Source organism: Eptatretus burgeri, chromosome 14, assembly GCF_056783735.1.
Source record: "Eptatretus burgeri isolate ZD-2024b chromosome 14, Ebu_testis_v1, whole genome shotgun sequence".
NCBI classification, from domain to species: domain Eukaryota; kingdom Metazoa; phylum Chordata; class Myxini; order Myxiniformes; family Myxinidae; genus Eptatretus; species Eptatretus burgeri.
Genome location: NC_140974.1, coordinates 56,145,213 through 56,172,607, shown reverse-complemented (window position 1 = coordinate 56,172,607; position 27,395 = coordinate 56,145,213). Strand labels below are relative to the sequence as shown.

At 47.3% G+C, this 27,395-nt stretch overlaps 1 protein-coding gene across 3 annotated transcripts in view; it reads left to right on the top strand.

The window, feature by feature from the left end:
* KLHL14 (kelch like family member 14) overlaps positions 1 to 27,395 on the top strand; it is an 80,158-nt gene that overhangs the window by 31,302 nt on the left and 21,461 nt on the right. For all 3 annotated transcript variants that reach the window (XR_015051250.1, XM_085854936.1, XM_085854937.1), the window contains one exon: positions 19,902 to 20,023. Coding sequence is in view for 2 of the 3 variants with exons in the window: in XM_085854936.1 (XP_085711062.1) it covers positions 19,902 to 20,023 (122 nt within the window). In the remaining variant the exon portion in view is untranslated. The remainder of the gene's footprint in view (positions 1 to 19,901; positions 20,024 to 27,395) is intronic.

Below are 27,395 nucleotides of genomic sequence, written 5' to 3'. Positions count from 1 at the left end.
CAAGAACATCATAGGGTCTCCATTGCTCTTCAGCTCTCCATTGCACCACATTTTATAGTGAGCTTGAACAGCTTGGTTGATTCTTTTGAGATGTACGACCCACTTCACACTAACAATGATGCCCAGTACCTCCTGGTGTCTGTCATTTCCTGATTCGACAGCTGGGATGTGTCAGTGAAAATGAAGCAGCTGGAATCTGCCTGTCTGTGGGTAACAACAAGATCGTTTTGGTCAAGTGGCCCACAAATGGGTAATTTCATTTGATTGATATGTTATTTTAATTGTGTTCTTTTTAGTCCATTGGTTCTGTTATCGTTTATGAAGGTGAACCTTTTTTTTTTTCTTTCTCCTTGCAATTGCTCGATTAATCTCTTTCATTCGGTCATGTGATCTCTTCTCCAATGTAAACTACACTCAGGATTTTTTACAACCTTCATCACACCTCCTAAATAATGTCCTAAAATCCCATTAGTCTTGTCACTGCATTCAATCGAAATCCTTTTGCTGTGCATTCTCATATCTTCTCTTCTGCACACGTGTCAAGGCTTGTCAAGGTGATAGATCTTCATTAGGAATGTATTTTGTCCTGATGTTCTTCCTTATAAATGCCATATATCCCATATTTACTTAAAGTAAGTTCCTTACTTACCACATATTGGTTCACTTTGATATACATGTGTATGTATGTATATATATATATATATATATATATATATATATATATATATATATATATATATATATATATATATATATATCTGAATACACACACACACACACACACACACACACACACACACACACACACACACACACACACACACACACACACACACACACGCACATATATTACCTATAAAAAGTATACACCTTCAAAATTTTCACCTTTTGCTTCCTTATAGCCTGGAATTAAATTGCATTAAATCAGACTTTTTCCACTTTTACTTACACATCGTAACGCACAACTTCCGAATGAAAAACAAATTCGATAAATTTCAGAAAATTAATCAAAAATGCAAAACTAGAATATCTTGGTTGGATAAGTGTCCACCCCCATTAAAAAGCAATTGCAAATTATCTCAGGTGTGACCAATCACCTTCAAAATCACACACTAAGTGAATTGGTCTCCACCTGTGTTAAATTGTAGTGATTCTGATTATTTCATAATGAAACCAGCTGTTGTTGTACGTTTCCGCTGCTGGGTAACACATTTCACAGCAAAGACTCAACCATGAGTCCCGAAGGAGCTTTCAAAAGACTTCTGGGAATAAAGTTGTGGAAAGGCACAGATCAGGGGATGGTATCAAAATATTTCAAAGGCCTTGAATATCCCTTGGAGCAGAGTCAAGACAATCAATAACAAGTGGAAGGCAGATGATACCACTATGACCCTGCCTAGATCAGGCTGTCCTTCTAATATGGATGACCAAGCAAGGAGCAGACTGATCAGAGAGGCCAACAAGAAGCCAATGGCCACTTTGAAAGAGCTACATGCCTTTATGGCAAAGACTAGTCACTGTGTGCATGTGACAACAATATCCCAGACACTCCACAAGTCTGGCCTGTATGGGAGGGTGGCAAGAAGGAAGCCACGACTTAAAAATGACCACCTTGAGTCCCATTTTAAGTAGTAAAAAAAAAGCACTCCAGAGATTCTGAAGCCATGTGACAAAACGTTTTGTGATCTGATGAAACCAAGATGGAACTTTTTGGCTGAAATGCAAAATGTTACGTTTGGCATTTTGGTATATATCCAACATAGCACATCATCCAAAGAACACCATTCCCACTGTGAAGTATGGTGGTGGCAGCATCATGTTAGGGGGATTTTCCTCATCAGCAGGGACTGGAACACTTGTCAGGATAGAAGGGAAAATGGATGGAACAAAATACATCAAAATCCTGGAAGAAAACCTGCTGCCCTCTGCAAGAAAGCCGAAATTGGGATGGAAGCTCACCTTTCAGCATGACTGACCCAAAGCACAAAAACACAATGGAGTAGCTAAGGAATAAAAAGATAAATGTCCTTGAGTGGCCCAGTCAGAGCCTTATCCAATGAAGATATTCTAGTTTTGTATTTTTAATTAATTTTCTGAAATTTGTAGAATTTGTTTTTCACTTGGAAGTTGTCATTTCCATCCATCCAGTGGGACCATACTCTGTGCAGAGCATTGTTGCTGCCAAAGCAGTCTCCTTGGCGACTGTGCACATTCCTGAACAGGTCACCACTCCAACACAGAATACCAGCAAGCTGGCACTCATTTTGCCAACCTCAGAAAGATGACAGGCAGAGACAATCCCACATGGTATTAATTCAACAGTCAAGTGGGATTTCAACTCAGGATCTTAGGATCCCAAGCCCAACACCCGAACCATTAAGCCAGCATCAGGCATTTGAAGTTGTCAGTTACAATGTGTAAATATATGTGGAAAAAAAAATCTTATTTAATGTGATTTAATTCCAGGCAATAAGGCAACAAAGGGTGAACATTTTGAAAGGTGGTGTGGGCTTTCTCGAGGGACTGTATATATCCATATATATATATATATATATATATATATATATATATATATATATATATATATATATATATATATATATATATATATGTTTGTATATATATATATATATATATATATATATATATATATATATATATTTACATATATCTATACATATATATATATATTTATATATATATATATGTATAGATATATGTAAATATTTATAAAAAAAAAAAAATATATATATATATATATATATGTATGTATATATATATATATATATATATATATATATATATATATATATATATGTTTGTATGTATATATATATATATATATATATATATATATATATATATATATGTATAAAGTATGTATATATATGTATATATATATATATATATATATATATATATATTTGTATATATATATATATATATATATATATATATATATATATATATATAAAATATATATATATATATATATATATATATATATATATATATATATATATATATATATATATATATATATATATATATATATATATATATTGTTGTGGTTGACCAAATTCGCAAACCACCATTCAGGTCCCTTAGGTGAGATATCTCGGTAAGTATATGTGTAGTTAGGCCCAAACCCGTTGTCTAGAGGGAATGAATGTCATTCATGCGTGCTGCGACTCTTCAGGATAGCCGTTTTTCTTTTACTATCTTTATTTTGGACCAACCGCCATTATTACCACCACCAACCACGTCTCAACAGTCATCACAACATCAACCACCCACCACAACGCCGCTTCACCACAACAGCCACGACCTTTACCGTCACACCTCGCAACCGTTGCATCGCCACCGTTCTTGCGCCGCTTGTGGGTACCGGTACTGGATACGTGCAGGGCGCGCACCGAACAGCGTGTACAAAACATCACGGACTTTCCGCAGAAAAACGGATCAAAAACGACTCACGCCCACTTTTGTTCCGTCCAATCGGTGAGCGAGGGGCGATTTGGCCCCGCCTCCAGGGCGTTGGAGGGCGGTCGCAAAATGCAAATTCATGGATCAAAAAGCATTCACGCCCACTTTTTCTCGGGCCAATGGGGAGCGAGGTGAAAGGTCGAAGGCAGGGGGTCAAAGGCGAAGCCACGGGGCTTATATAAGCGGCTGCGTTCGTCAGAAAAGTGTCGTGGTGTGCGTTGGAAAGAGTGAGTTCGGAGTTCAAGAGAGTCGTCGGAAGTTGCGCGTTGGAACGAGCTATGCGTTGGAACGAGTTGTTGGCGGAGCTGTGGAGAGGTGGCGGCGGCGAAGACGAACGAGGGGGTGCTCGCGTCGGTGCCGGGAGCTGAAGGCGGGAGGCCGACGGCACGACCTGGTCGAGGTGGAGACGCTCGTCGCGGGACCCGAGACAGAGTAAAAATCCTCCTTACCCCGAGCATCAGCAGCCCCCTCCTGTTTCCCCCCCCCGCGCTGAGATCGTGCGACAAAAGGGGGCCCCCTTCCCACCCCCTACCAGACACTGTCCGCGAGGCCCGCGGAGTTGGGGCACCATCGCCACTTCGCGCCTCATCATCAGACGGGTAGGCCCGACCCGGTCTCGGCCCCAGGCCCGCCTCATCCTTGAGGGTGTTCTTTTTCTTGGTTTTGGGTATGTGTTGTCGGCGCCATCTGTGAAGTAGAATTGTATAAGTGTTGCCGTGTGCTCGGTAGTCGGATAGCTCTGCATTGTGTCTTCGCTTTTACATTTGCTTTTTGTGTAAAATTGCATTGTGTTTCTTTTCCTTTTACATGTGCTTTTGGTGGAATTGTATATGTGTGCTTTCCGTTCATCGCGAATAAATGTGCTTTCTGTTGAACTGTTTTCCCGCTTCGCTTCGTCATTTCTTTCATTGAATCCCCATCTTGCTTCACGTAAAGGGTTGGTCCTGGGCTAAGACGCCCGATAATTAATCGAACCGTCGAGGCCGACGAATAACACCGCTCGGTTATCCCGATAGTACGGAACGGGTCGCTTAAGTGGCCCGTGTCCGAAATCGACCTGCGGCGAGGTGCGATCGCCCGGTCTACCCTCCGTGTGGGTACTTAGGTAGGTCGAATTTGGCGAGCAACCCTATCCCACGCGGGGGCCGATTGGCTCGATCGCGGTGAGACCGAAAGGTCCACCCGTGACTGGTTCCCGGCGTTAGTCCGAGAGGGTCACGACTGGATTGTCCGTCCGGTGGGCGACGTGCCGCGATTCGAGTTACGTGGCCGTTCGCACGCCGGCGGGCGCGAATCCGTAACACTGGTGTCAGGTCGTGCGATACAAACTCATCGCCCTCCTCGCGGCACTGGTATTGGAGAACGGGACAACGGGCTCTCCTGTCTCCAGCGAAATTCACGGGAATCGGTCCAGGGGTGAGAGAAGCGACCCCCGATTCCCTCCAAATTACGAGCGAACGAAATTAACCCTTTAAGAGAAGCAAGATGGCGTCTCAAGGCGAGCGGGAGCCGGGGGTATTAGAAATGGATGTAGAATGCGTAGGATCCATGGCCCAGGATGGAATGCCCGTGCAGGAACATGAACTCGTCCAACTGAACCCAGAGCCCGAAATAGGTGCGGCAGCGGCCGCGGTGTATGACACCTCCCCTCCCCCCCTCCACCAAAACCCTTCCCCGATCCCTGCCGAAACGGCTCACCCAAGCGCACCCGACATGGCCCAGCTATGCGCCATGCTGGCGGCAATGACAGCGAGAATGGATGCAAATACACAAAAAATGAACGAAAAGATGGATGCGAATACACAACAAATGAACGAAAAGATGGATACAAACACAAATGGAATGAAAAACGAAATGAACAAGCAAATAAGCGGAATGGAAGCAAACATGAAGGAGGAAATGAAAGAGCTGCGGGGTGAGACGCAGAACATGGGCCGATGCCTGCAGGCGGGCATGAAGGCCGTGACCAGGGAGCTGGGAATGGCGACTCCACGTGTCGGAGCGAACGAGCTGGAAGGGGGTGCAGCGGCTGACAGGCCCGCGGTGGAGGCGGGTAAAAAAAATAATTCGGGGGGCGTGTTGGGCGAGGGTCGTGACAGAAGAATCGACGGTGACCGAAAGGGAAAAATTAAATGGGGAGACCAAAACGTGCGAGACGAGACACGAGGTGACGACAAAGGAAATAAAAATAGTAGAGACAAGGGAGGTAAAGGGTGAAGAGGTGACTGAGTTGGCAGAGACACGGGAGATGGGAACGATAAAGGGAAGACTGCACGATGAAGACGGGGTAAGTGACGCACACACACACACGGAGGTAGTGGAGGACAATGGGGGTGAGCTGGTGGACTGGGTGGAGGCCCGGTGCGAGCAGCTGGATGGCCTCCTCCAGGAACGAGGGGAGGGAGTCTGCCCCCTTGAGGTGAGTCACGACCAGGTGAGTTCGGTCGTGCTTTGCGAGGTTGAGGGGACGAGTGCTGTGGACGGGTGCTTGGAGAGCTTGGGGGGTATAGAGGCCCCGGAGACCCTTGTGGGGACACAAATCCCCAGTGTAGTTGTCCCTGTGTGTGTGGTGCAAGGTGTGAGTGCGTCCCCGTGTGTGGAAGCGACCCCGTGTGTGAGTGGTGTGGTGGCGATGGTGCCGGAGTACGTGCTTCCCAGCACGCCGTGTGTGGATGAGGCACCGTGTGTGGAAGAGGCCGTGTGTGTGGATGAAACGGCCAGTATGAGTGAGGAACCGCGGGTGAGTGCCCCCGCGTGTGTGAGTGAGGGACGGTGTGTGGATGAGGCACCGGGGTGAGTGCCCCCGCGTGTGTGGGTGAGGAACCGTGTGTGAGTGAGGCCGTGTGTGTGGATGAAACGGCCAGTATGAGTGAGGCACCGCGGGTGAGTGCCCCCGCGTGTGTGAGTGAGGCACGGAGTGTGGATGAGGCACCGCGGGTGAGTGCCCCCGCGTGTGTAAGTGGTATGGTTTGTGTGAGGAAAATGGCACGAGTGAGTGGAAGGCCGCGAGTGCGTGGAGCCACGTGTGCGAAAGAGGTAGCATGCGTGAGTGAACGGCCGAGTGCAAGGGAGACCGTGTGTGTGAGAGAGCGGTATGTGAGGGAGATGTCGGTTGGCATGCGGGAGCACGCAGCCGCGTCTCCCGGTGTGAATGTAATGGTGTGGAGTGTGAGCGTCGTGACACGCAGGTGTGCGTGGGTCGAATGGCGACGACGGCGACATGTGAGGAAAGAAAGCCGAGTAGCGGCTGTAGTTGTTTCGGGGACCGTGCCGGGTTCACCCAGCAGTGAGCACGAGGTCCGTGCTGTGCAACGCACGAGACCCCCACGTGCTCGCTTGCGAGAGTGAAGTCCCGGTCCGGAAACGCACGCGGTGGATTTGCCGATCCCGCGGACGGACAAAGTTTAGGCAGGATGTCGGATTTGGACCGGACGGGTTCTCCACGCGATCGTGTGTGTTAAGCTTCAACGGGCAAAACACATGTGTTCGCGTGGGGAACCCCTCGAGACGTGGGGCTTGTGTTTTTTTTTTTTATGCTCACGGTGACGCCATGGCTGCACGTGGGGTTGGAATCCGGCAGGAGGGGTATCCCTGCCGGATGGTACCGTCCAAGGAGGGACGAGGTGCACGTGCAGCTGCATGACGTCACGGGCAGGTGCAAAGTGCGCGAGTTGCCGCGCTGGTGCTGCGCATGTAAAGAAAAAAAAAAAAAAAGAAAAAGCAAGCCTCACTTTCGGGTGCACAGGATTCCTGGGCAAGGGGTGGAAGACCCCCTTACCTGGGCACAGGATGGAAACTAGTTAGGGGGAAGGGTTAGCTTGGCTAGACCGGCTCCATGGGGCAGGGGTAAGTCCTCATGGGGCCCGTGGAATGGATTAGTTAGAGGGATTGTAGCGAGATTTAGGTTGGGTAAATAATTTTTGGGACGTTTGAGGACGGTGACAGACTTGTGAATGTGTAGAGGGGACGTAGCTTAGCGACGTAGTGTTAAAAGGAACGTGCTATAGTGTAAGGGACGACGTGGGAGCACGAGTTAGTTAGGGGATGTAGATAGAAGGATGGCAGAGTTCAGCGGTGTGTGTGTTGAAGAGTTGTGAGGTGAGTACATGATGAGTGAGTGAGGCCAGCGGGTCTGTGTGTATGGAGCGAATGGGGAATGCATGGTGCGATGAGTGATTGGGGGGAGGAGTGACTCCCGCCCAAGGGACCCCGGGGTCAGAGTAAAGTGAGTTAGCTGGGTTAGTCAAATTGAAAAATGGAGGTCGTTTTGTTGTTGGTGTGAATGTAGGCTCGAAACCCATTTGGAGGGGTGCAGGAGCCCTGTTGACGGGCTGGGAGCGTGGCTGCGAAAGGTGAGTATCGCTGAGTGGGTACCCCGGGCACCAGGCTAGTCGGCCGTGGTAGGCCATGGGCCCATGGGGGGCCGGGATAGCGTAGTGGGCATGGGTGCGCCTGCTTGGTGCGGGGGCCCGGGGCGCCATTAGCCGCGTGGGCAGTGTTGTGGGCACGGGTGACCCTCGGAAAGGGGCCTGGGAAGCCAGCCTGCCACGTGTGCGTTTCAGGGGAGGTGCCATGGGGGGCACTCCCCGGTGTTAGGGAGCTGGTAGGCTCGGAGGCAGTGTAGTGCCCGGGGGTGCCATAGCGGGAGATTCGGCAGAGGGTCGTGCCTGCCAAAGGGAGCCACGTGTCCCAGCCATGAGACCGTGTGAGGGCACGGAGAGAAAATTGGGGGGCGAGGCCCGAAATTGTGAGGACACCAACACAGGCGACGGGAATCTGGGTTGTTAGAACCAATAGTTTAAGCGAGAGGCGCTTGTTGAAAGCCCCGGGGTAGTTTAACAGTTAAATGGTTAGGGTAGATTAGGAGATGTACCCCTCCGCACCATCCATCCCCTTGCTGTCGTTGTGGGCCGCTGGACCCACTTTGGTTATAGATCGCCGAACTCTGGGGAGGCCATTCTGAGGCTTCGTTGGGCCTCGACACAGGACGTTAGCTCTCCCTTGTTCCCCTCCGGGAAGGGAACGTAGGGGTTGGGAGTAGGCTAGGTGACAGGATAGGTTAGCCGAACAAGGACAGTACAGGGGGTTAGGGGACGATTTATAGTGGGGAAGTAAAAATAAAAACAACAAAAAAATAAGTTGGGGCTAAATTGGGGTTTGACAAATTAAGGGAGTGGGTATAGACAGTGACAGGCAAAGGCGATAGGTTGGGAGGGAGACCGTAGGGTAGGTCCGAGCCCGCCTTCCGAGTGGCCAGCACCACCGCACTCCCTCCACCAACCTCCACTGAACGGCAAAGGCTGGCCAACTTCATCTGCTGGCTGTGTTGCTGCAAGGCAGAGGCCGGCCCACTTCATCGGCAGCTGTTGTGTTGCTGCGAGGCCTGTGCCGGCCGGATCATCTGCAGCTGTGGTACTTCAAGGCCTGTGCCGGCCAGTTCATCTGCCGGCTGTGTTTGCCTGCAACGGCCTTCTTCGGCGGGCTGTGTTTGCCTGCTACCTTTGCCATGCCATGCCCACTGCCCCTGTTCACCAGCCCCGTTCAATTTTTGCTTTGCCCCCCCCCCCCCAGTTCATTTCCATGTGCGCCAGGATCCGCAAGGCAACAGTTTGCAAGCTGCGAGAACTGCCCTGTTGGCAGCTACAACACGGGCCTGCAGTGGCGGCCCGTGCACCGTGTTTGTGTTCATCTATCCATTCGTTGTGTTCATTGCGTGTGCCACTTGAGCTGGCACGGAGACTACGTTTGTGCAGCCCATGCACCGTTGTGGTTCACTGCGTTCAGTTCAAAAGGGAAGGCCTTGGACTGCGTGTGAGCAGCCAGCCACGTTCCCTGTCACCTGCATTGTTTTGAGCCAGAGACTGCATGCGAGCAGCCTGGCTCCCTGCTAACTGCTTTTCTTTTGCAGAGTTCATTGATCCTGGGCCATGGTTTAGTGTAAAATTTGTAAGTTAAGGTTAAGATGTACTGTAAATATGAGTGCGCCCCCGGCATGTCTGTCCTAGCGCCGGCAATTTTATTTAAGTCGTCCGTGTGAGTGAGTTTGTTTAGGTAGTTACGCAGCCCTCAGGTTATTTATTTTGGGGACACGAATACCATGAATGTCGCACTCAGGGATCCGTAGGTAAAATGTACTAGGGGAAAACTACACATGATGGCACACGAAAATTTGACGACTCGGGACGAGTCAGTAAAAAGGGGAGGGGGTAGTGTTGTGGTTGACCAAATTCGCAAACCACCATTCAGGTCCCTTAGGTGAGATATCTCGGTAAGTATATGTGTAGTTAGGCCCAAACACGTTGTCTAGAGGGAATGAATGTCATTCATGCGTGCTGCGACTCTTCAGGATAGCCGTTTTTCTTTTACTATCTTTATTTTGGACCAACCGCCATTATTACCACCACCAACCACGTCTCAACAGTCATCACAACATCAACCACCCACCACAATGCCGCTTCACCACAACAGCCACGACCTTTACCGTCACACCTCGCAACCGTCGCATCGCCACCGTTCTTGCGCCGCTTGTGGGTACCGGTACTGGACTCGTGCAGGGCACGCACCGAACAGCGTGTACAAAACATCACGGACTTTCCGCAGAAAAACGGATCAAAAACGACTCACGCCCACTTTTGTTCCGTCCAATCGGTGAGCGAGGGGCGATTTGGCCCCGCCTCCAGGGCGTTGGAGGGCGGTCGCAAAATGCAAATTCATGGATCAAAAAGCATTCACGCCCACTTTTTTCTCGGGCCAATGGGGAGCGAGGTGAAAGGTCGAAGGCAGGGGGTCAAAGGCGAAGCCACGGGGCTTATATAAGCGGCTGCGTTCGTCAGAAAAGTGTCGTGGTGTGCGTTGGAAAGAGTGAGTTCGGAGTTCAAGAGAGTCGTCGGAAGTTGCGCGTTGGAACGAGCTGTGCGTTGGAACGAGTTGTCGGCGGAGCTGTGGAGAGGTGGCGGCGGCGAAGACGGACGAGGGGGTGCTCGCGTCGGTGCCGGGAGCTGAAGGCGGGAGGCCGACGGCGCGACCTGGTCGAGGTGGAGACGCTCGTCGCGGGACCCGAGACAGAGTAAAAATCCTCCTTACCCCGAGCATCAGCACCCCCCTCCTGTTTCCCCCCGCGCTGAGATAGTGCGACAAAAGGGGGCCCCCTTCCCACCCCCTACCAGACACTGTCCGTGAGGCCCGCGGAGTTGGGGCACCATCGCCACTTCGCGCCTCATCATCAGACGGGTAGGCCCGACCCGGTCTCGGCCCCAGGCCCGCCTCATCCTTGAGGGTGTTCTTTTTCTTGGTTTTGGGTATGTGTTGTCGGCGCCGTCTGTGAAGTAGAATTGTATAAGTGTTGCCGTGTGCTCGGTAGTCGGATAGCTCTGCATTGTGTCTTCGCTTTTACATTTGCTTTTTGTGTAAAATTGCATTGTGTTTCTTTTCCTTTTACATGTGCTTTTGGTGGAATTGTATATGTGTGCTTTCCGTTCATCGCGAATAAATGTGCTTTATGTTGAACTGTTTTCCCGCTTCGCTTCGTCATTTCTTTCATTGAATCCCCATCTTGCTTCACGTCAAGGGTTGGTCCTGGGCTAAGACGCCCGATGATTAATCGAACCGTCGAGGCCGACGAATAACACCGCTCGGTTATCCCGATAGTACGGAACGGGTCGCTTAAGTGGCCCGTGTCCGAAGTCGACCTGCGGCGAGGTGCGATCGCCCGGTCTACCCTCCATGTGGGTACTTAGGTAGGTCGAATTTGGCGAGCAACCCTATCCCACGCGGGGGCCGATTGGCTCGATCGCGGTGAGACCGAAAGGTCCACCCGTGACTGGTTCCCGGCGTTAGTCCGAGAGGGTCACGACTGGATTGTCCGTCCGGTGGGCGACGTGCCGCGATTCGAGTTACGTGGCCGTTCGCACGCCGGCGGGCGCGAATCCGTAACAATATATATGATACAAATAAACACGACATAATAGTGACTGAAGCTTTACGTGCTGCACTCAGGGTAAAAAATGACAACTGCACATAACTGCCAACTTCAATTTTTTTTACCCTGAGGAGTGCAGCACGAAAATCTTCGTTCAACATTATGACCGAAGTGACCATATATATTTGTATATATTCTGTAGTTTATTTGTATCCATATTGAAGTTCTGTAGTACCAAACATCTGTTATATATATATATATATATATACGTATATATATATATATATATATATATATATATATATATATATATATGTATCTATGCAAACATATATACACACGTATACATATACATGTACACACACAAACACCTATATCAATATATATAAATATATATATATATATATATATATATATATATATATATATATATATATATATATATATATATATATAAATATATCGATATACATTAAGAAATATATATATATATATATATATATATATGTATATATGTATATAGTGTATATTATACATATATATATATATATATATATATATATATATATATATATATATATATATATATATATATATATATATATATATATATATATATATTGTTGCGAATTCGCGCCCGCCGGCGTGCGAGCAGCCACGTCACTCGCATCGCGGAACGTCGCCCACCGGACGGACAATTCCGTCGTGACCCTCTCGGACTAACGTGGGGAACTAGTCACGGGTGGGCCTTTCGGCCTCACCACGATCGTGCCAATCGGCCCCCCGCGTGGGATAGGGTTGTTCGCCAAATTCTACCTACCTAAGTACCCACACGGAGGGTAGACCGGGCGATCGCACCTCGCCGCAGGTCGACTTCGGACACGGGCCACTTTAAGCGACCCGTTCCGTACTATCGGGATAACCGAGCAGTGTTATCGTCAACCTCGATGGTTCCGATTAATTATCGGGCATATTTAGCCCACTACCAACCCTTTACGTGAAGTAAGATGGAGATTCAATTAAAGAAAAGACGAAGCGAAACGGGAAAAACAGTTCAACATAAGGCACATTTATTCCGCGGCACACGGATAGCACACATATACAATTACAACAATTATGCACCAAAAGCAATTGCAAAAGAAACACAACAATGCAGATCTACTACCGACTACGCGAGCACACGGCAACACTTACACAGTTTTACTTTACAGACGGCGCCGACAACACATAGACTCAAATGCAAAAGAAAGGGCCACCCTCAACGACAAGGGGGCAGACGGGGCCTGGGGTGCGAGACCGGGCGGAGCCTACCCGTCTTGTGATGAGCCGCAAATGTCGCGGCGGTGCCCCGACTCCGCGCTCCTCCGCGGGTTTTGTTAGCACTGATTGGAATGGGGTGGGACTATCTCAGCACTATCCGCACTATCTCAGCGCGGGGGGGGGGGGGGGGAAGAGGAATTGTTGATGCTCTGGGGAAAGAGGATAGCTGGCTTGCTTGGGTCCCACGACGAGCGACTCCACTGCGACCTCGACCGCGTTCCCGGCTTCCCCTCTCTGCAGCTCCCCGGCAGACTCCGAACCCCGACAGACTGACTCTCCTCCAGACCCGTCTTGACTGCTGCTGCCACACTCTGCCGCTGCCACACTTCGCCGCCGCGACACCTCTCCAACTCGCCCGAGCCCAAAACAAAACTGCCTCCAACTGCTTCCGACCCAAAACTGACTGAATTCGCCCCGCGCTCGGCGCTTTATAGTACGGCAGGAGAACCCATATGCAAATTTCCGGATCAGGATGAGCTCGGGGGCGGAGCCACGCTCGCCCATTGGACGGAGGAAAAGTGGGCGTGAACCTCCCCTGATCCTCGAATTTGCATATATCGATTCTACTCCGACGCGCCTGGAGGCGGGGCCAAATCGCCCCGCGCTTGCTGATAGGACGGAACAGAAGTGGGCGTGTATCATTCCTGATCCGACTTCCCCTCGGAAAGGCCGTTCTTTGTACCCGCGGCTCAGCGCGCGCCCTGTATGAGGCCAGCACAGCCTGATGCTCGGCGTTCACAAGTGGTGCGGGAATGGCCGCAGAAGGAGAGGCGAAGGTGGTGGAGGGTCTAAAGTGACGGTCCCTGGCCACGGTGACACTTGGATGGTGGTGATGCGATGTTTGCGAGAGCGAGTTGTGAAGGTAAAGGTCGTGGCTGTTGGCGTTGTTGTTGTTGTGAAGCGACGTTGCGGTTGGTGGTTGTTGTGTGATGGAGGTTGAGACGTGGTTGGTTTAAAATAAAGATAAAACAGAAAAACGGCTATCTTAAAGGGTCGCAGCCCGAATGAATCACATTTATTCCCTCTAAACAACGGGTTTGAGGCTAACTACACCTGTATTTACAGAGATATCTCACCTACAGGACCTGAATGGTGGTTTGCGAATTTCCTCAACCACAACAATATATATCGACACATATACATAAACAGGTATATATATTCTTCTTCTTCTTTTTTCGGCAAGTTCCTGTTAGGGGTCGCCACAGCGGATGTATTGTCTCCATTTCGCTCTATCCTCTACATCTTCCATTGACACTCCAACCACCCGCATGTCCGCCCTCACAGAATCCATGAACCTCTTCTTTGGCCTTCCTCTTCTCCTCCTGCCTGGCAGCTCCATCTTCAACATCCTTCTCCCGATATACTCCGCTTCCCTCCTGTGCACATGTCCAAACCATCTCAATCTCGCCTCTCTCACTTTGTCTCCAAACCGTCCTACCTGCGCTGTCCCTCTAATATACTCATTTCTTATCCTATCCATCCTCGTCACTCCCAACGAGAATCGCAGCATCTTTAACTCTGCCACCTCCAGCTCCGCTTCCTGTCTTTTTGTTGGTGTCACCGCCTCCAAACCATACAACATAGCTGGTCTCACTACCGTCTTATATACCTTCCCCTTCACTCTTGCAGCTACCCTTCTGTCACAAATCACTCCTGCAACTCTTCTCCACCCACTCCATCCTGCAACTGCAACTCTTCTCCACCCACTCTCTTTTTCACTTCTCGACCACACTCTCCGTTACTTTGGACAGTTGATCCCAAGTATTTAAACCCATCCACCTTCCCCACCTCAACTCCTTGCAACCGCACCAGACCACCACCGTCCCTCTCATTTACGCACATGTACTCCGTCTTACTCTGACTGACTATCATTCCCCTTCTCTCCAGTGCGTACCTCCACCTCTCGAGGCTCGCCTCAGTCTGCTCCCTACAGATCACGATGTCATCCGCGAACATCATAGTCCATGGAGACTCCAGTCTGATCTCGTCCGTCAACCTGTCCAATCAGCATTGCAAACAGGAAAGGGCTCAGAGTCGATCCTTGGTGCAATCGCACTTTTACCTTAAACCGGTCCGTCATTCCTACTGCACACCTCACCGCTGTCACACTGTCCTCATACATATCCTGCACGATCCTCACATACTTCTCCACCACTCCCGACTTCCTCATACAATGCCACAACTCCTCTCTTGGCACCCTATCATAAGCTTTCTCTAAATCCACAAACACACAATGTAGCTCCTTCTGGCCTTCCCTATACTTCTCCATCAACATTCTCAAAGCAAACATTGCATCAGTGGTGCTCTTTCCTGGCATAAACCCATATTGCTGCTCACAGATCGTCACCTCTCCTCTCAACCTAGCTTCCACTACTCTTTCCCACAACTTCATGGTGTGGCTTAACAACTTTATCCCTCTGTAATTTCCACAGCTCTGCACATCACCCTTATTCTTGAAAATCGGAACCAGTACACTTGATATCCCATCCTCCAGCATCCTCTCACTTTCCAAGACTTTATTAAACAATCTGGTTAACAACCCCACTGCCATCTCTCCTAAACACTTCCATGCCTCCACTGGTATACCATCTGGGCCAACCGCCTTTCCACTTTTCATCTTCTTCATAGCAGTCCTCACTTCATCCTTACTGATCCACCCCACTTCCAGATTCACTATCTCCACCTCTTCCAACCTTCTCTCTCTCTCATTTTCTTCATTCATCAGCTCCTCAAAGTACTCCATCCACCTTCTCAACACACTCTCCTCGCTCGTCAGCACATTCACATTTGCGTCCTTCATCACCCGAACCTGCAGCACATCCTTCCCAGCTCGGTCCCTCTGTCTTGCCAATCGGTATAAATCCTTTTCCCCTTCTTTTGTATCCAACTTCTCATACAGCTCATCATGTGCCTTTTCCTTGGCCTTTGCCACCTGTCTTTTTGCCTTTCGCCGCCACTCCTTGTACTCCTGCCTACTTTCTTCATGTCTCTGACTATCCCACTTCTTTTTCGCCAACCCCTTCTTCCTTATACTTTCCTGTACTTCCTCGTTCCACCACAAGTCTGCTTATCTTCCTTCCTCTGTCCAGATGTCACACCAAGTACCTTCCTAGCTATCTCCCTCACCACTTCTGCTGTGGTTGCCCAATCATCCCACCCATCTTTACCACCATCCAACGCCTGTCTCACCTCCTCCCTAAATTCCACGCAACAGTCTTCCTCCTTCAGCTTCCACCATCTGGTCCTTGGTTCAGCCCTCACTCTCTTCCTCAACCTCAGCTCTAAAGTCATCCTACAGACCACCAATCGATGCTGTCGAGCTACACTCTACCCTGCCACCACCTTACAGTCTCTAATCTCTTTCAGGTTGCATCTCCTGCTTAAGATGTAATCCACGTGTGTGCACTTATATATGTATATATTTATATATGTAATGGAAAAATCATTTTGCATTCTATGCAGTGCCCTTCCAGGATAAGATCATGAACATCCTCGATTGTAATTAATCTCGATTTTAACAATTAACCTGGTGATATATGAACACAATCAAATCGACTCCACCTATTTATATCAGGCAGAATGTCATACCTCGTGTTGGCTTTATGGTTAAGTTGCCTGCTTGAGATCTTCGGGTCTTGGGTTCAAGCCCCTATCATGCTATTCACAGAACACCAGGTGGGTTGATTCAGCCTGTCATCCTTCTGAGGTTGGCAAAAATTAGTTCCAGTTTACTGGTGACAGGGGCATTGAATCAGTGGCACAGCTGTGCTTCTCGGAAATGATGTAACCAGCAGCAGCGAATGCAAAACATATGAAACAACAATGGGTAGGATGTCCTTTCATATCATGTCGTGCTTGAGCTTGAGAAGGTGTTGAATCAATGATATTTAGCTTGAATGAGATGTTGCCAAATATGGAACAGATTTTGTTGTAGCTCTTACATCTTACTTGCTGGAGTTCGTGCTTTCTGAAGCTCCGGGTCAATTTGTTCCCAGACATTTTTCATGGCACTCATTTCAGGCCTCTGTTGTGCCAAGGGAAGAAGCTACAGCTCCTTTGGTCTCTTCCAGGCTAATGTGCTTCTCGATGTATGGCATGTGGTCCCATTTTCTTGCAGTAAATGTGCTACACACTGCAAAGGGCCTTGCTGGAATACAAGATGCTCTCTTTCCACTAAATGAGGAAGGCATTTTCACGGGTTCCAGCATGACATGACGCCTAAGGACGTGCCACCAGACGCTAACACATGGAGTTCACTTGATTTTGCTTGTACCGAAGGTAGATAGAGGTTAAGTTTTCACCCTTGTCTGTTTGTTTGACTGGGAGCACGTTATCTCAAAAAGTTGTGGACGAATTTGGACAAAATTTCGTGGACAGGCTGAGTCTGTGACAAGGCCGAAATGATTAAATTTTTAGTGCAGATTCAGATCCGGATACTAGAATTTTTCATGTGATCCTTCACCATTGAGAGATAGAGCCCAAAATGATATATAGCACGATATCTCAAAAATTTATAGATGGATTCGGATGAAACTTGGTAGACAGGTTGGGTGTGTGACAAGGACGAATTGATTCGATTTTGTGAAGATCTGGAATCGGATCTTTGCATGAGAATTTCAATTTTTTCAACTAATTCTTCACCAATGAGAGACAGTGCCAAAAACGATATATGGCATGGTATTTCAAAAGGTCGTGGATGAGTTATGACAAAACTATGTGGATGAGTTGGGTCGGTGACTAGAACAAGCCGATTCGATTTTTGGTTCAGGCTCCGGATCCAGATCTGGCCCATCAGTGGAATACAAAATATAAAGTGTTTGGCCTGATGGAGGTATGTGCTCTACCGAGTGCCATTCTGGTTAAAATGAAGTTTGTTTCCAATCCAGGGAATTCATTTTATTCTGGCAGGACACTCTACCTTCCTTACCTCTTAAATTTGTGCCAGACTCAAAGGTCACCTCCCCTCTCCCCCCCACCCCTCCCCCTCAACCCACCACCAAGTTCTTTATGGTCAGAAAAGTTTTCTCCAAATTACCAAATATTCATTTTTTTTCAGTACAATTTAAAGTAACGTCAAACCGTCTCAAAATGGCGTTCATTCTTCTCTGGAAATGTATTGTCCGACTCGCCGTTACAGTATCGTCTGCATTATCTCAGCCATGCGTACGTCCCTGGTACAAGTCTATCAATTTGGTTCACTAAAGGGCAGGGCACAGGGGGCTATGTAGGATTTTGCATTCACATTGGCTTTGGTGTGTGTGTGTGTGTGTGTGTGTGTGTGTGTGTGTGTGTGTGTGTGTGTGTGTGTGTGTGTGTGTGTGTGTGTGTTTTGAGCCAATGAGAAACTTCAACAAAGCTTGAGTTGGGGGCACAGTTCAGGGATGAGCAGGAAACATTAAAAAAAAATGCTATTTCAAGGCAAAAACATTTTGATCGAGTCTTTAAGCAAAGTTAATCTCAAGACCAATCAACAGACCAAAGGTATTTTTTTTTCTCAGCCGAATCTAAAAATCCGATTTGGCTGCAGAGCTGAGTGATAGGGTGCTCATATTAGCTGAGCGGTAGAGTGCTCATGATATAATTGGGTTTTTCCCCATAATTAAATAATAATTCCACATTTCCCACAAGGGTTTCGTGAACATTGGACCACACTAACCCGTTAAGAATTGGTCCGTTTTGCGTTCTCATCTGACTCAGTGGCTCATGATGCAGGAACGCGGGTTAAAATCCCGCAGAGCAAGTCTATTTGTCCATTGTCTACTATGAGTGAAACCATTGAAATACACTGATGTCCACTGATGTATTCACACGTCTGGCATGTGTTTAATGTGGCAGCTCCTTCACGACCCTTTGAACACTGCCAATAACTGCTTGTGTTATCTCCATGGGATGCCATTTTTGGTGAGATTTCAATTGGACAACTGATCTGAAGGAGGAACTTATCTGCACCTTGTCTCCAAAAACATCTTTGTCTGCATTCTTGTCTTTCTCTTTCCCATATATGTGCTTACAAAAGCCTTGCTACAGCGTTGTTATTGGATAAATCACACGCTGAAGAGTTGCATCAGATTCCCACCTCCGTGCCCATGAATAAGGAAACTATCTGATATTTTCACTGAGGAGCGTTCAAAAAGTTCTGCGAACAAGATCCCCACAATAGTCCAAGAAACCGTAACTTTTCTTTTTAATAAACTGCATGTACATATAAATAAGTGTAAATGGATAAAAGTTGGTGTGTCTTGCACTATTATAAGCATCTCGTTCCACGAGGTTCTTGAACGCACCACGTACCTTCCACCGCCCCAGAATGAGCCGTGCTGCACCCTTGTCCCTGGATGGATAGAATTGCCTCCCCCTGGATCTACATTTCTGTTGATCTCCTTGCATTTCTCGTGTTAAGGAGTAAACATCCTGTTGGTGGAACAACAGACTTGTTGGGTAGTCGTATCAAGTGCTGAGTCTCTCATTAAGTCATGAGTTCAAGCCCAGTCTTTCTGAAGTCTTGTTGAACTGTCATAAACTTATCAGCTGGTGTTTTTGTATTTCCATTTTTCACTCTATTTTTGCCCTTTTTGTGTTTTTCTTTCTTTCAATAACTTTCCATCGAAGCATTCCATGTTATTGCCTCCAGTGGCCTTCCATGTTATTAAAAAGAACATACCAACCATCCCTCACTATTATTTTAATTAATTAATTAATTAATTCACATCGAATGTTTTTTTTTTTATGAGATACAGAAGTGCCTAGTACACCTGGGTGCATATAACGTGTGTACGTGCTTCCTCATTTACTGCAATATGTAATTTTGGAAGATGCTCAGGGTGAATGAAACACGACATCCCTTTTAAGGAAATCCAATGCAGTGTCCAGCTGCACTGCCTTACCCTTTGGAAACACTGAAATAGAATGATCCTTTTCGATAGAACAAGTAGCAAGGAACATAGAGAACGTCGTATTCACCTGGTCAACCAAGCGATTCAGTGTTCGGTGAGGTCGTAATAAGAGGACACACTGACAGCCTATGAGCAACACCAGATCTCAGGCCCCTCTGTACCATCCCCAGATATGTATCACACCTGAACTGACCCTCATCGCACATGTCAGTTGCACCACGTGATGTCGATCTGGGCATTTACTTACATGCCCCTACTCCACCCCTCCCTCCAACTTCCCGCAGGATTCGCTCGAACAAGCAAACGCTGCTTCTCCTTGGGGGGTTGCCACCTGGACCAGATCGTCTGCCCAGCAACCTAATCCAGTTTTATGATGAAACGCACAAAACTTGGAAGATTCTTACAGGTAAGTGTCACTCCGCTGTTCATCACATTTCTCCATGAAATCTCCCAATTTTTCATCACTTCACAAACCATTCTTTCCAGTAGACATGCCTCACCAAGTTTGCAAAGCCAAGCACTTTGAAACGGTTTGAACTGAAAGGCGACCCACGTCTCGGAAGAGCAGGTACAGTTCTAAGGCTTTCCCACAAGGCACTCGAGCGTGGACAGTTGAAAAGGACTATTGTTGCAAAGCGACCATCTCCCAACTGTGTTCCTTCTTTGGCACTTTCTCTCTTGCCTCACAGCAGGCATGTGGAATGGACGGCTGAGTGTCTTGTTAGCTGCAGAGGGTCAGAAGCGAGACCCCGTGTGTTTTGGGTCTCCAGAAATCAGTCTTGGTTTGGGTTGTGAGCGGTGATGTGCAGACATCCACTCTCATTAAGGCGTAAGTGCTTGCGAAAAGCAGCCATTTAAAATGATTGCCCATGGCCTGTAGAGTCACTCATTACAATTAATAATAATGGTCTCTGTCAGGATGCACAGAGCTCGGGGGACTACCAAATTACAAGGCTGTACAAGGCACACATGCTTTCTATAGCTCAAATTAGGCAGCCTCTGAAGACCCTTACACATGGGGATTATTGCATTTGCCGATCGAAGCTTCTGCCGTCGTACCACATGCGGCATCAAGGTGTATGTGGTCGCTCGGTGACTTTTCGACTCGGTCTCCTGACTGCAAAGTTTGAGGGATTCCTCAAATTAGGACACGCAAGTGCTAGGATAGATTGATGGATGGTATACGACTTTGAGAAGGACAGACACATCGAGAGTCGGAGGGACATCCAGATAAACTCAGAGAAATAACTGCCATTAACCTTCATACAGGCAGCGTAGGCCGGTTGTGGGAGGAGGTGGGGGAGCTTGGAGGAAATGGAAAGAAGCATAAATTGATGCATGGCTGCTGTGCCTGTCATCCGTGATAAAGGGAAGAGGGGTGTGCAGGCGTGTGGAGCCTCGAAGCGCCGCCACCCACATCAATTACCTCACGTGGCACTCCATACGACCCTGGCCCTTGTGCTGGGCCACGCGGCCTAGCGTGGTGATGGGAAGCCATTCCACGGTACCTCTCTCGGCACGCTGGGTGACTAGGCCGTGTGGCACAAACCTAGGGAAGACGTACAACATCAGAGATTTTGTCCAATATCTCATACCGGAGGTTTCGTATGGTGGACCATATTAGAGGAACTGTAATCCGGAAAGTAGACCGCGCATGCATTGCTAACCCCGAGTGAGAACAAATGACGAAATGGTCTATCTGTTTGGATGATCGTTGATTAATTATTTTGTTCAACTTGAACAGTCACTGCACACTGTTTACATTTTCGGTGGAGATCTCAAGATGAATCCCTACATTAGAGGAGCCCTTCTTTTTTTTCTGTTTTTGCAATTGATTATCCATTTCGTTTGAGTCGCTCTCCTGTTTGAATCATTCTTTACTCACATGAGTGATTGATCCGATCCGGTGCAATTGATGAGTTGGTTTGGTTGGCCATTCATCTTGTATTTCATTTCATTTCTCTTTTCTATCTCAACTCATCCCTTATATCAACATTTTTCTTTTCTTTCCTTTGCTCTATCCTTCTTCTGTTCTTTTCCCTCGGCGGTGGATGCAATCGCACTCGTTTAAGAACGAATGGCCTACTGCCTGTAGACCTTTAACTCTCTTGCATTGGCGTATTTTTTTTTATTGCTTTCAAGCTACTAAAGGAACCGGCACACACCAGCCTGCTCTTTTCCAAAGGGAAGGGCTAAATGTCTGGGGATGAGAAAGGCATTTCCCTCTTTTGTCCATCAATAGTTATCTGTTTCTCCAAATGTATCTTTCTTCCTTCCACCTACATTACCTGTCCCGTGTACTTGGCAACTCGACCACAAATCCCGTTCCATTGCCTCATAATTTGTTGTCTTTAGAGATTAGACAAGTTTCTCTGCATAACTTGCACTCTGACTTTCTTTTCCTGTTTCAAAAGATTTCTATTTCTAGTTCCAAGTTTGCTCTGTTCGTTTTCCTATCTGAACTCATGGCTCATGATGCAAGGGACCTCCAGTATGTTCAAGTCCCGCATACCATATGTGTTTGTCCATTGCCAACAAATGTCCTTGTAATATTTATGTAAAGGTACATTAATGTCGTTGCCTGTTGGTTTGTTTTGTTTGCTTTAGTCATTTATATGAACCAGTTTGACTAGCGAGAACTGAAAGGTCCATCATCCCCTATTTGGGCTTTTATGCTGTTGGCCTCTTGTAAAAAAGATAGATAATGTTTCATGGAATGCTGGTAGTGACCTTTTCTACAGCGATCTAAGGCCCACAAAGGAGGTTGTGCACAAACCACATGCGGACCGAGGACATCAAGAGACATCACTGTACTTTTACATGTATGACGAGGGCATTAGTCGGCAATGGACAAAGAAACAGTGCGTCATGGTTTCGAACCTGGGATCCTGATAGCATGAGCCCACGTGTTCACGTGGGAAAGCCAAACCTCACCACATAATGAACATTTTGATTATGAACATCTGTGTTTTTCAAAACCCCTTTTGTACAGAAAGTCTGCTTTGCAAACTTTGATAGGATTTCCAAGGTCTGGCTTGCATATTAAAATTTTGGGCTTGCATGTGGACTTTCCAAACTGGACCTTTTGAGTGGTGGGCTGCTGCACTGACCGATGGAAGTTTTCTACTAAAGTACCAAATATTCATTATTTTGCGTACAATTTCATGTGGGGTCAATACATCTCAGAATTTCATTCTTCTCTAGAAATGTATCATCTGACTCACTGTTACAATACTTTCTGCATTTCTCAGCAATCAGATTCCCTGGGCTGGCAGGGAAGCTTAAAGGAATGTACGCTCACCTCTGAGCTGTCTAGCCAAGGTTTCAATCCAGAGCCAACTATGAAATCTCATCCTGCTGTTCCGCATCCAGGCGAGATATCAATGTGTGCACCATCTCTCGGATGGACGTTAAGCCAGAGGATTCCTCTTAGCACTGGTCGTTGGTGGATGTTAAAAAATCCCATGCTATCCTTCCTAAAGAGTAGGTGAGTTATCACAGACACCTGAAACAAATTGCAAATTATTGTGTAAATCACCTTCAGTTGATGGTCAAGCCTGGCCAGTCAGTTCTTGAAACACTTGGGCCAAATACTTTCTTCCACCAAGCCCACAAGAAGATGAAATAATCAGGGCCCTCTAAAGTAGTTGTAGTAGAAGTAGTAGTAGTCGTACTTTTGTTGGAGAGGATTTCGAGGCTTGCGCTCCAGGCGCAGCAAAGCTCAGGCAGACAGACATAAGATTCCTGTTTAATGTCGCTCGGCTTCCTCATCTCTGCAAATCCATGGTGAGAACAGCAGTAGACAAGGTAGAGCATCTTAAAGTGAAAGCATGACCAAGACAGATAAAGGGAGGGAGGGAGACTAAAAACACAAATGTTTTTTGCTGACGAGTGTTTTCAAATGTATCAACAAAAGTATTTACAGAGAAGTATTTACAAACATAATGATGATAATCAGAGAAGTAAATGTAAAGATCCATGTGGTGAAATACGACAATGGCCTGAAGAATATTTTCAGGCAAATTATACATCTCAAGAAATCAATAAAATATACCAGAATGACTGTTCAGAGACCATCAGTGCTTCTCCGTGGGTTGATTGTGCTTGGTGGTTTGATTATGTTGAGTGGTTTTGTTGTGCTTGAGTGGCTTGAGTGTGTGAGTGGTTTTGTTGTGCAGGGTGGCTTGATTGTGTGGGTGGTTTTGTTGTGCTGGATGGTTTGATTGTGCTGGGTGGTTTGATTGTGCTGGGTGGTTTGATTGTGCTGGGTAGTCTGGTTGTGTTGAATGGTTTGGTTGTGCTGGGTGGTTTGATTGTGTTGGGTGGTTTGGTTGTGCTGGGTGGTTTGATTGTGTTGGGTGGTTTGGTTGTGCTGGGTAGTTTGGTTGTACTGGTTGGTTTGGTTGTGCTGGGTGGTTTGGTTGTGCTGGGTGGTTTGATTTACTGGTTGGTTTGATTGTGTTGGGTGGTTTGATTGTGTTGGGTGGTTTGGTTGTGCTGGGTAGTTTGGTTGTACTGGTTGGTTTGATTGTGCTGCGTAGTTTGGTTGTACTGGTTGGTTTGGTTGAGTTGGGTGGTTTGATTGTGTTGGGTGGTTTGGTAGTGCTGAGTAGATTGGTTGTGCTGGGTGGTTTGATTGTGTTGGGTGGTTTGGTTGTGCTGGGTGGTTTGATTTACTGGTTGGTTTGGTTGTGCTGGGTGGTTTGATTGTGCTAGGTGGTTTTGTTGTACTCGGTGGTTTGATTGTGCTGGGTAGTTTGATTGTGCTGGGTAGTTTGGTTGTACTGGTTGGTTGTGTTGTGCTGGGTGGTTTGATTGTGTTGGGTGGTTTGGTTGTGCTGGGTAGTTTGGTTGTACTGGTTGGTTTGGTTGTGCTGGGTAGTTTGGTTGTGTTGGGTGGTTTGGTTGTGCTGGGTAGTTTGGTTGTACTGGTTGGTTTGGTTGTGCTGGGTGGTTTGGTTGTGCTAGGTGGTTTGATTGTGTTGGGTGGTTTGATTGTGTTGGGTGGTTTGAATGTGTTGGGTGGTTTGGTTGTGTTGGGTGGTTTAATTGTGTTGGGTGGTTTGGTTGTACTGGGTAGTTTGGTTGAATTGGGTGGTTTGATTGTGTTGGGTGGTTTGATTGTGTTGGTTAGTTTGGTTGAAGTGGTTGGTTTGGTTGTGCTGGGTGGTTTGATTGTATTGGGTGGTTTGGTTGTGCTGGGTAGTTTGGTTGTCCTGGTTGGTTTGGTTGTGCTGGGTGGTTTGATTGTGTTGGGAGGTTTGATTGTGCTGGGTAGTTTGATTGTGTTGGGTGGTTTGATTGTGCTGGGTAGTTTGGTTGTACTGGTTGGTTTGGTTGTGCTGGGTGGTTTGATTGTGTTGGGTGGTTTGGTTGTGCTGGGTGGTTTGGTTGTGTTGGGTAGTTTGGTTGTGTTGGGTGGTTTGGTTGTGCTGGGTAGTTTGGTTGTACTGGTTGGTTTGGTTGTGCTGGGTGGTTTGATTGTGTTGGGTGGTTTGGTTGTGCTGGGTAGTTTGGTTGTTCTGGTTGGTTTGGTTGTGCAGGTTGATTTGGTTGTACTGGGTGGTTTGGTTGTGCTGGGTGGTTTGGTTGTGTTGGGTGGTTTGATTGTGTTGGGTGGTTTGGTTGTGCTGGGTAGTTTGGTTGTGCTGGGTAGTTTGGTTGTGCTGAGTGGTTTGATTGTGTTGGGTGGTTTGGTTGTGCTGGGTGGTTTGATTGTGCTGGGTAGTTTGGTTGTACTGGGTGGTTTGATTGTGTTGGGTGGTTTGATTGTGTTGGGTGGTTTGGTTGTACTGGGTGGTTTGGTTGTGCTGGGTGGTTTGGTTGTGCTGGGTGGTTTGATTGTGTTGGGTGGTTTGGTTGTGTTGGGTGGTTTGATTGTGTTGGGTGGTTTGGTTGTGTTGGGTGGTTTGGTTGTACTGGGTGGTTTGGTTGTGCTGGGTGGTTTGGTTGTGTTGGGTGGTTTGGTTGTGTTGGGTGGTTTGGTTGTGCTGGGTGGTTTGGTTGTGCTGGGTGGTTTGGTTGTACTGGGTGGTTTGATTGTGCTGGGTGGTTTGATTGTGCCGGGTAGTTTGGTTGTGTTGGGTGGTTTGATTGTGCTGGGCAGTTTGGTTGTACTGGGTGGTTTGATTGTGTTGGGTGGTTTGGTTGTGCAGGTTGGTCTGGTTGTGCTGGGTGGTTTGATTGTGTTGGGTGGTTTGGTTGCACTGGGTGGTTTGATTGTGTTGGGTGGTTTGATTGTGCTGGATAGTTTGGGTGTACTGGGTGGTTTGGTTGTGCTGGGTGGTTTGATTGTGGTGGGTGGTTTGGTTGTGCAGGTTGGTTTGGTTGTGCTGGGTGGTTTGATTGTGCTGGGTAGTTTGGTTGTACTGGGTGGTTTGATTGTGCTGGGTGGTTTGATTGTGCCGGGTAGTTTGGTTGTGTTGGGTGGTTTGATTGTGCTGGGTAGTTTGGTTGTACTGGGTGGTTTGATTGTGTTGGGTGGTTTGGTTGTGCAGGTTGGTTTGGTTGTGCTGGGTGGTTTGATTGTGTTGGGTGGTTTGGTTGTACTGGGTGGTTTGATTGTGTTGGGTGGCTTGATTGTGCAGGTTGGTTTGGTTGTGCTGGGTGGTTTGATTGTGCTGGGTAGTTTGGTTGTACTGGGTGGTTTGATTGTGTTGGGTGGTTTGGCTGTGTTGGGTGGTTTGATTGTACTGGGTAGTTTGGTTGTACTGGGTGGTTTGATTGTGTTGGGTGGTTTGGTTGTGCAGGTTGGTTTGGTTGTGCTGGGTAGTTTGGTTGTACTGGGTGGTTTGATTGTGTTGGGGAGTTTGGTTGTACTGGTTGGTTTGGTTGTGCTGGGTGGTTTGATTGTACTGGGTGGTTTGATTGTGTTGGGGAGTTTGGTTGTACTGGGTAGTTTGGTTGTACTGGGTGGTTTGATTGTGTTGGGTGGTTTGATTGTGCTGGGTGGTTTGGTTGTGCTGGGTGGTTTTTATTTTTTCATTGAGTGGCTGTGTCTGTCCTGTGTAATCGTCTGTATGTCCATGTGTGTGAGATGTGTTTGTCCTGTGTAATCGTCTGTATGTCCATGTGTGTGAGATGTGTTTGTCCTGTGTAATCGTCTGTATGTCCATGTGTGTGAGATGTGTTTGTCCTGTGTAATCGTCTGTATGTCCATGTGTGTGAGATGTGTTTGTCCTGTGTAATCGTCTGTATGTCCATGTGTGTGAGATGTGTTTGTCCTGTGTAATCGTCTGTATGTCCATGTGTGTGAGATGTGTTTGTCCTGTGTAATCGTCTGTATGTCCATGTGTGTGAGATGTGTTTGTCCTGTGTAATCGTCTGTATGTCCATGTGTGTGAGATGTGTTTGTCGTTTCTCCGCCACGAGCCTGAGATCCTGCTAAATATATAATTAATAAAAAAATACCTGTTAATATTTTCCCTTTTTTCCTTTATCGATTTCTGTGTTTATTTTCCTTCTTCTTCCTTCCCTTGGATTTATTTTCATTTGAATTTCCTCTCTCTCTGTTTATTTGCACCTCTTCTCGTTTCTTTCTTGTCAATAGAGCTTTTACGTGTTGCTCGACTTGTTGTTGTGGAGTCAATCACCTGCACTGCACCAACTTCTGTAGTTTCCCTGTCGACTATTTTGTCTCGTTCAGGAGGAACTTTAACTGCAAAAACTTCCTCGTCAAATCATGACGCTCACATCAACTTTTCCAAACCCATCGAGCACCTTCCAATCTGGGTGGTGATTTTGGTGTCAGACATGCAGAGATTTCTCTATCCTGGCCC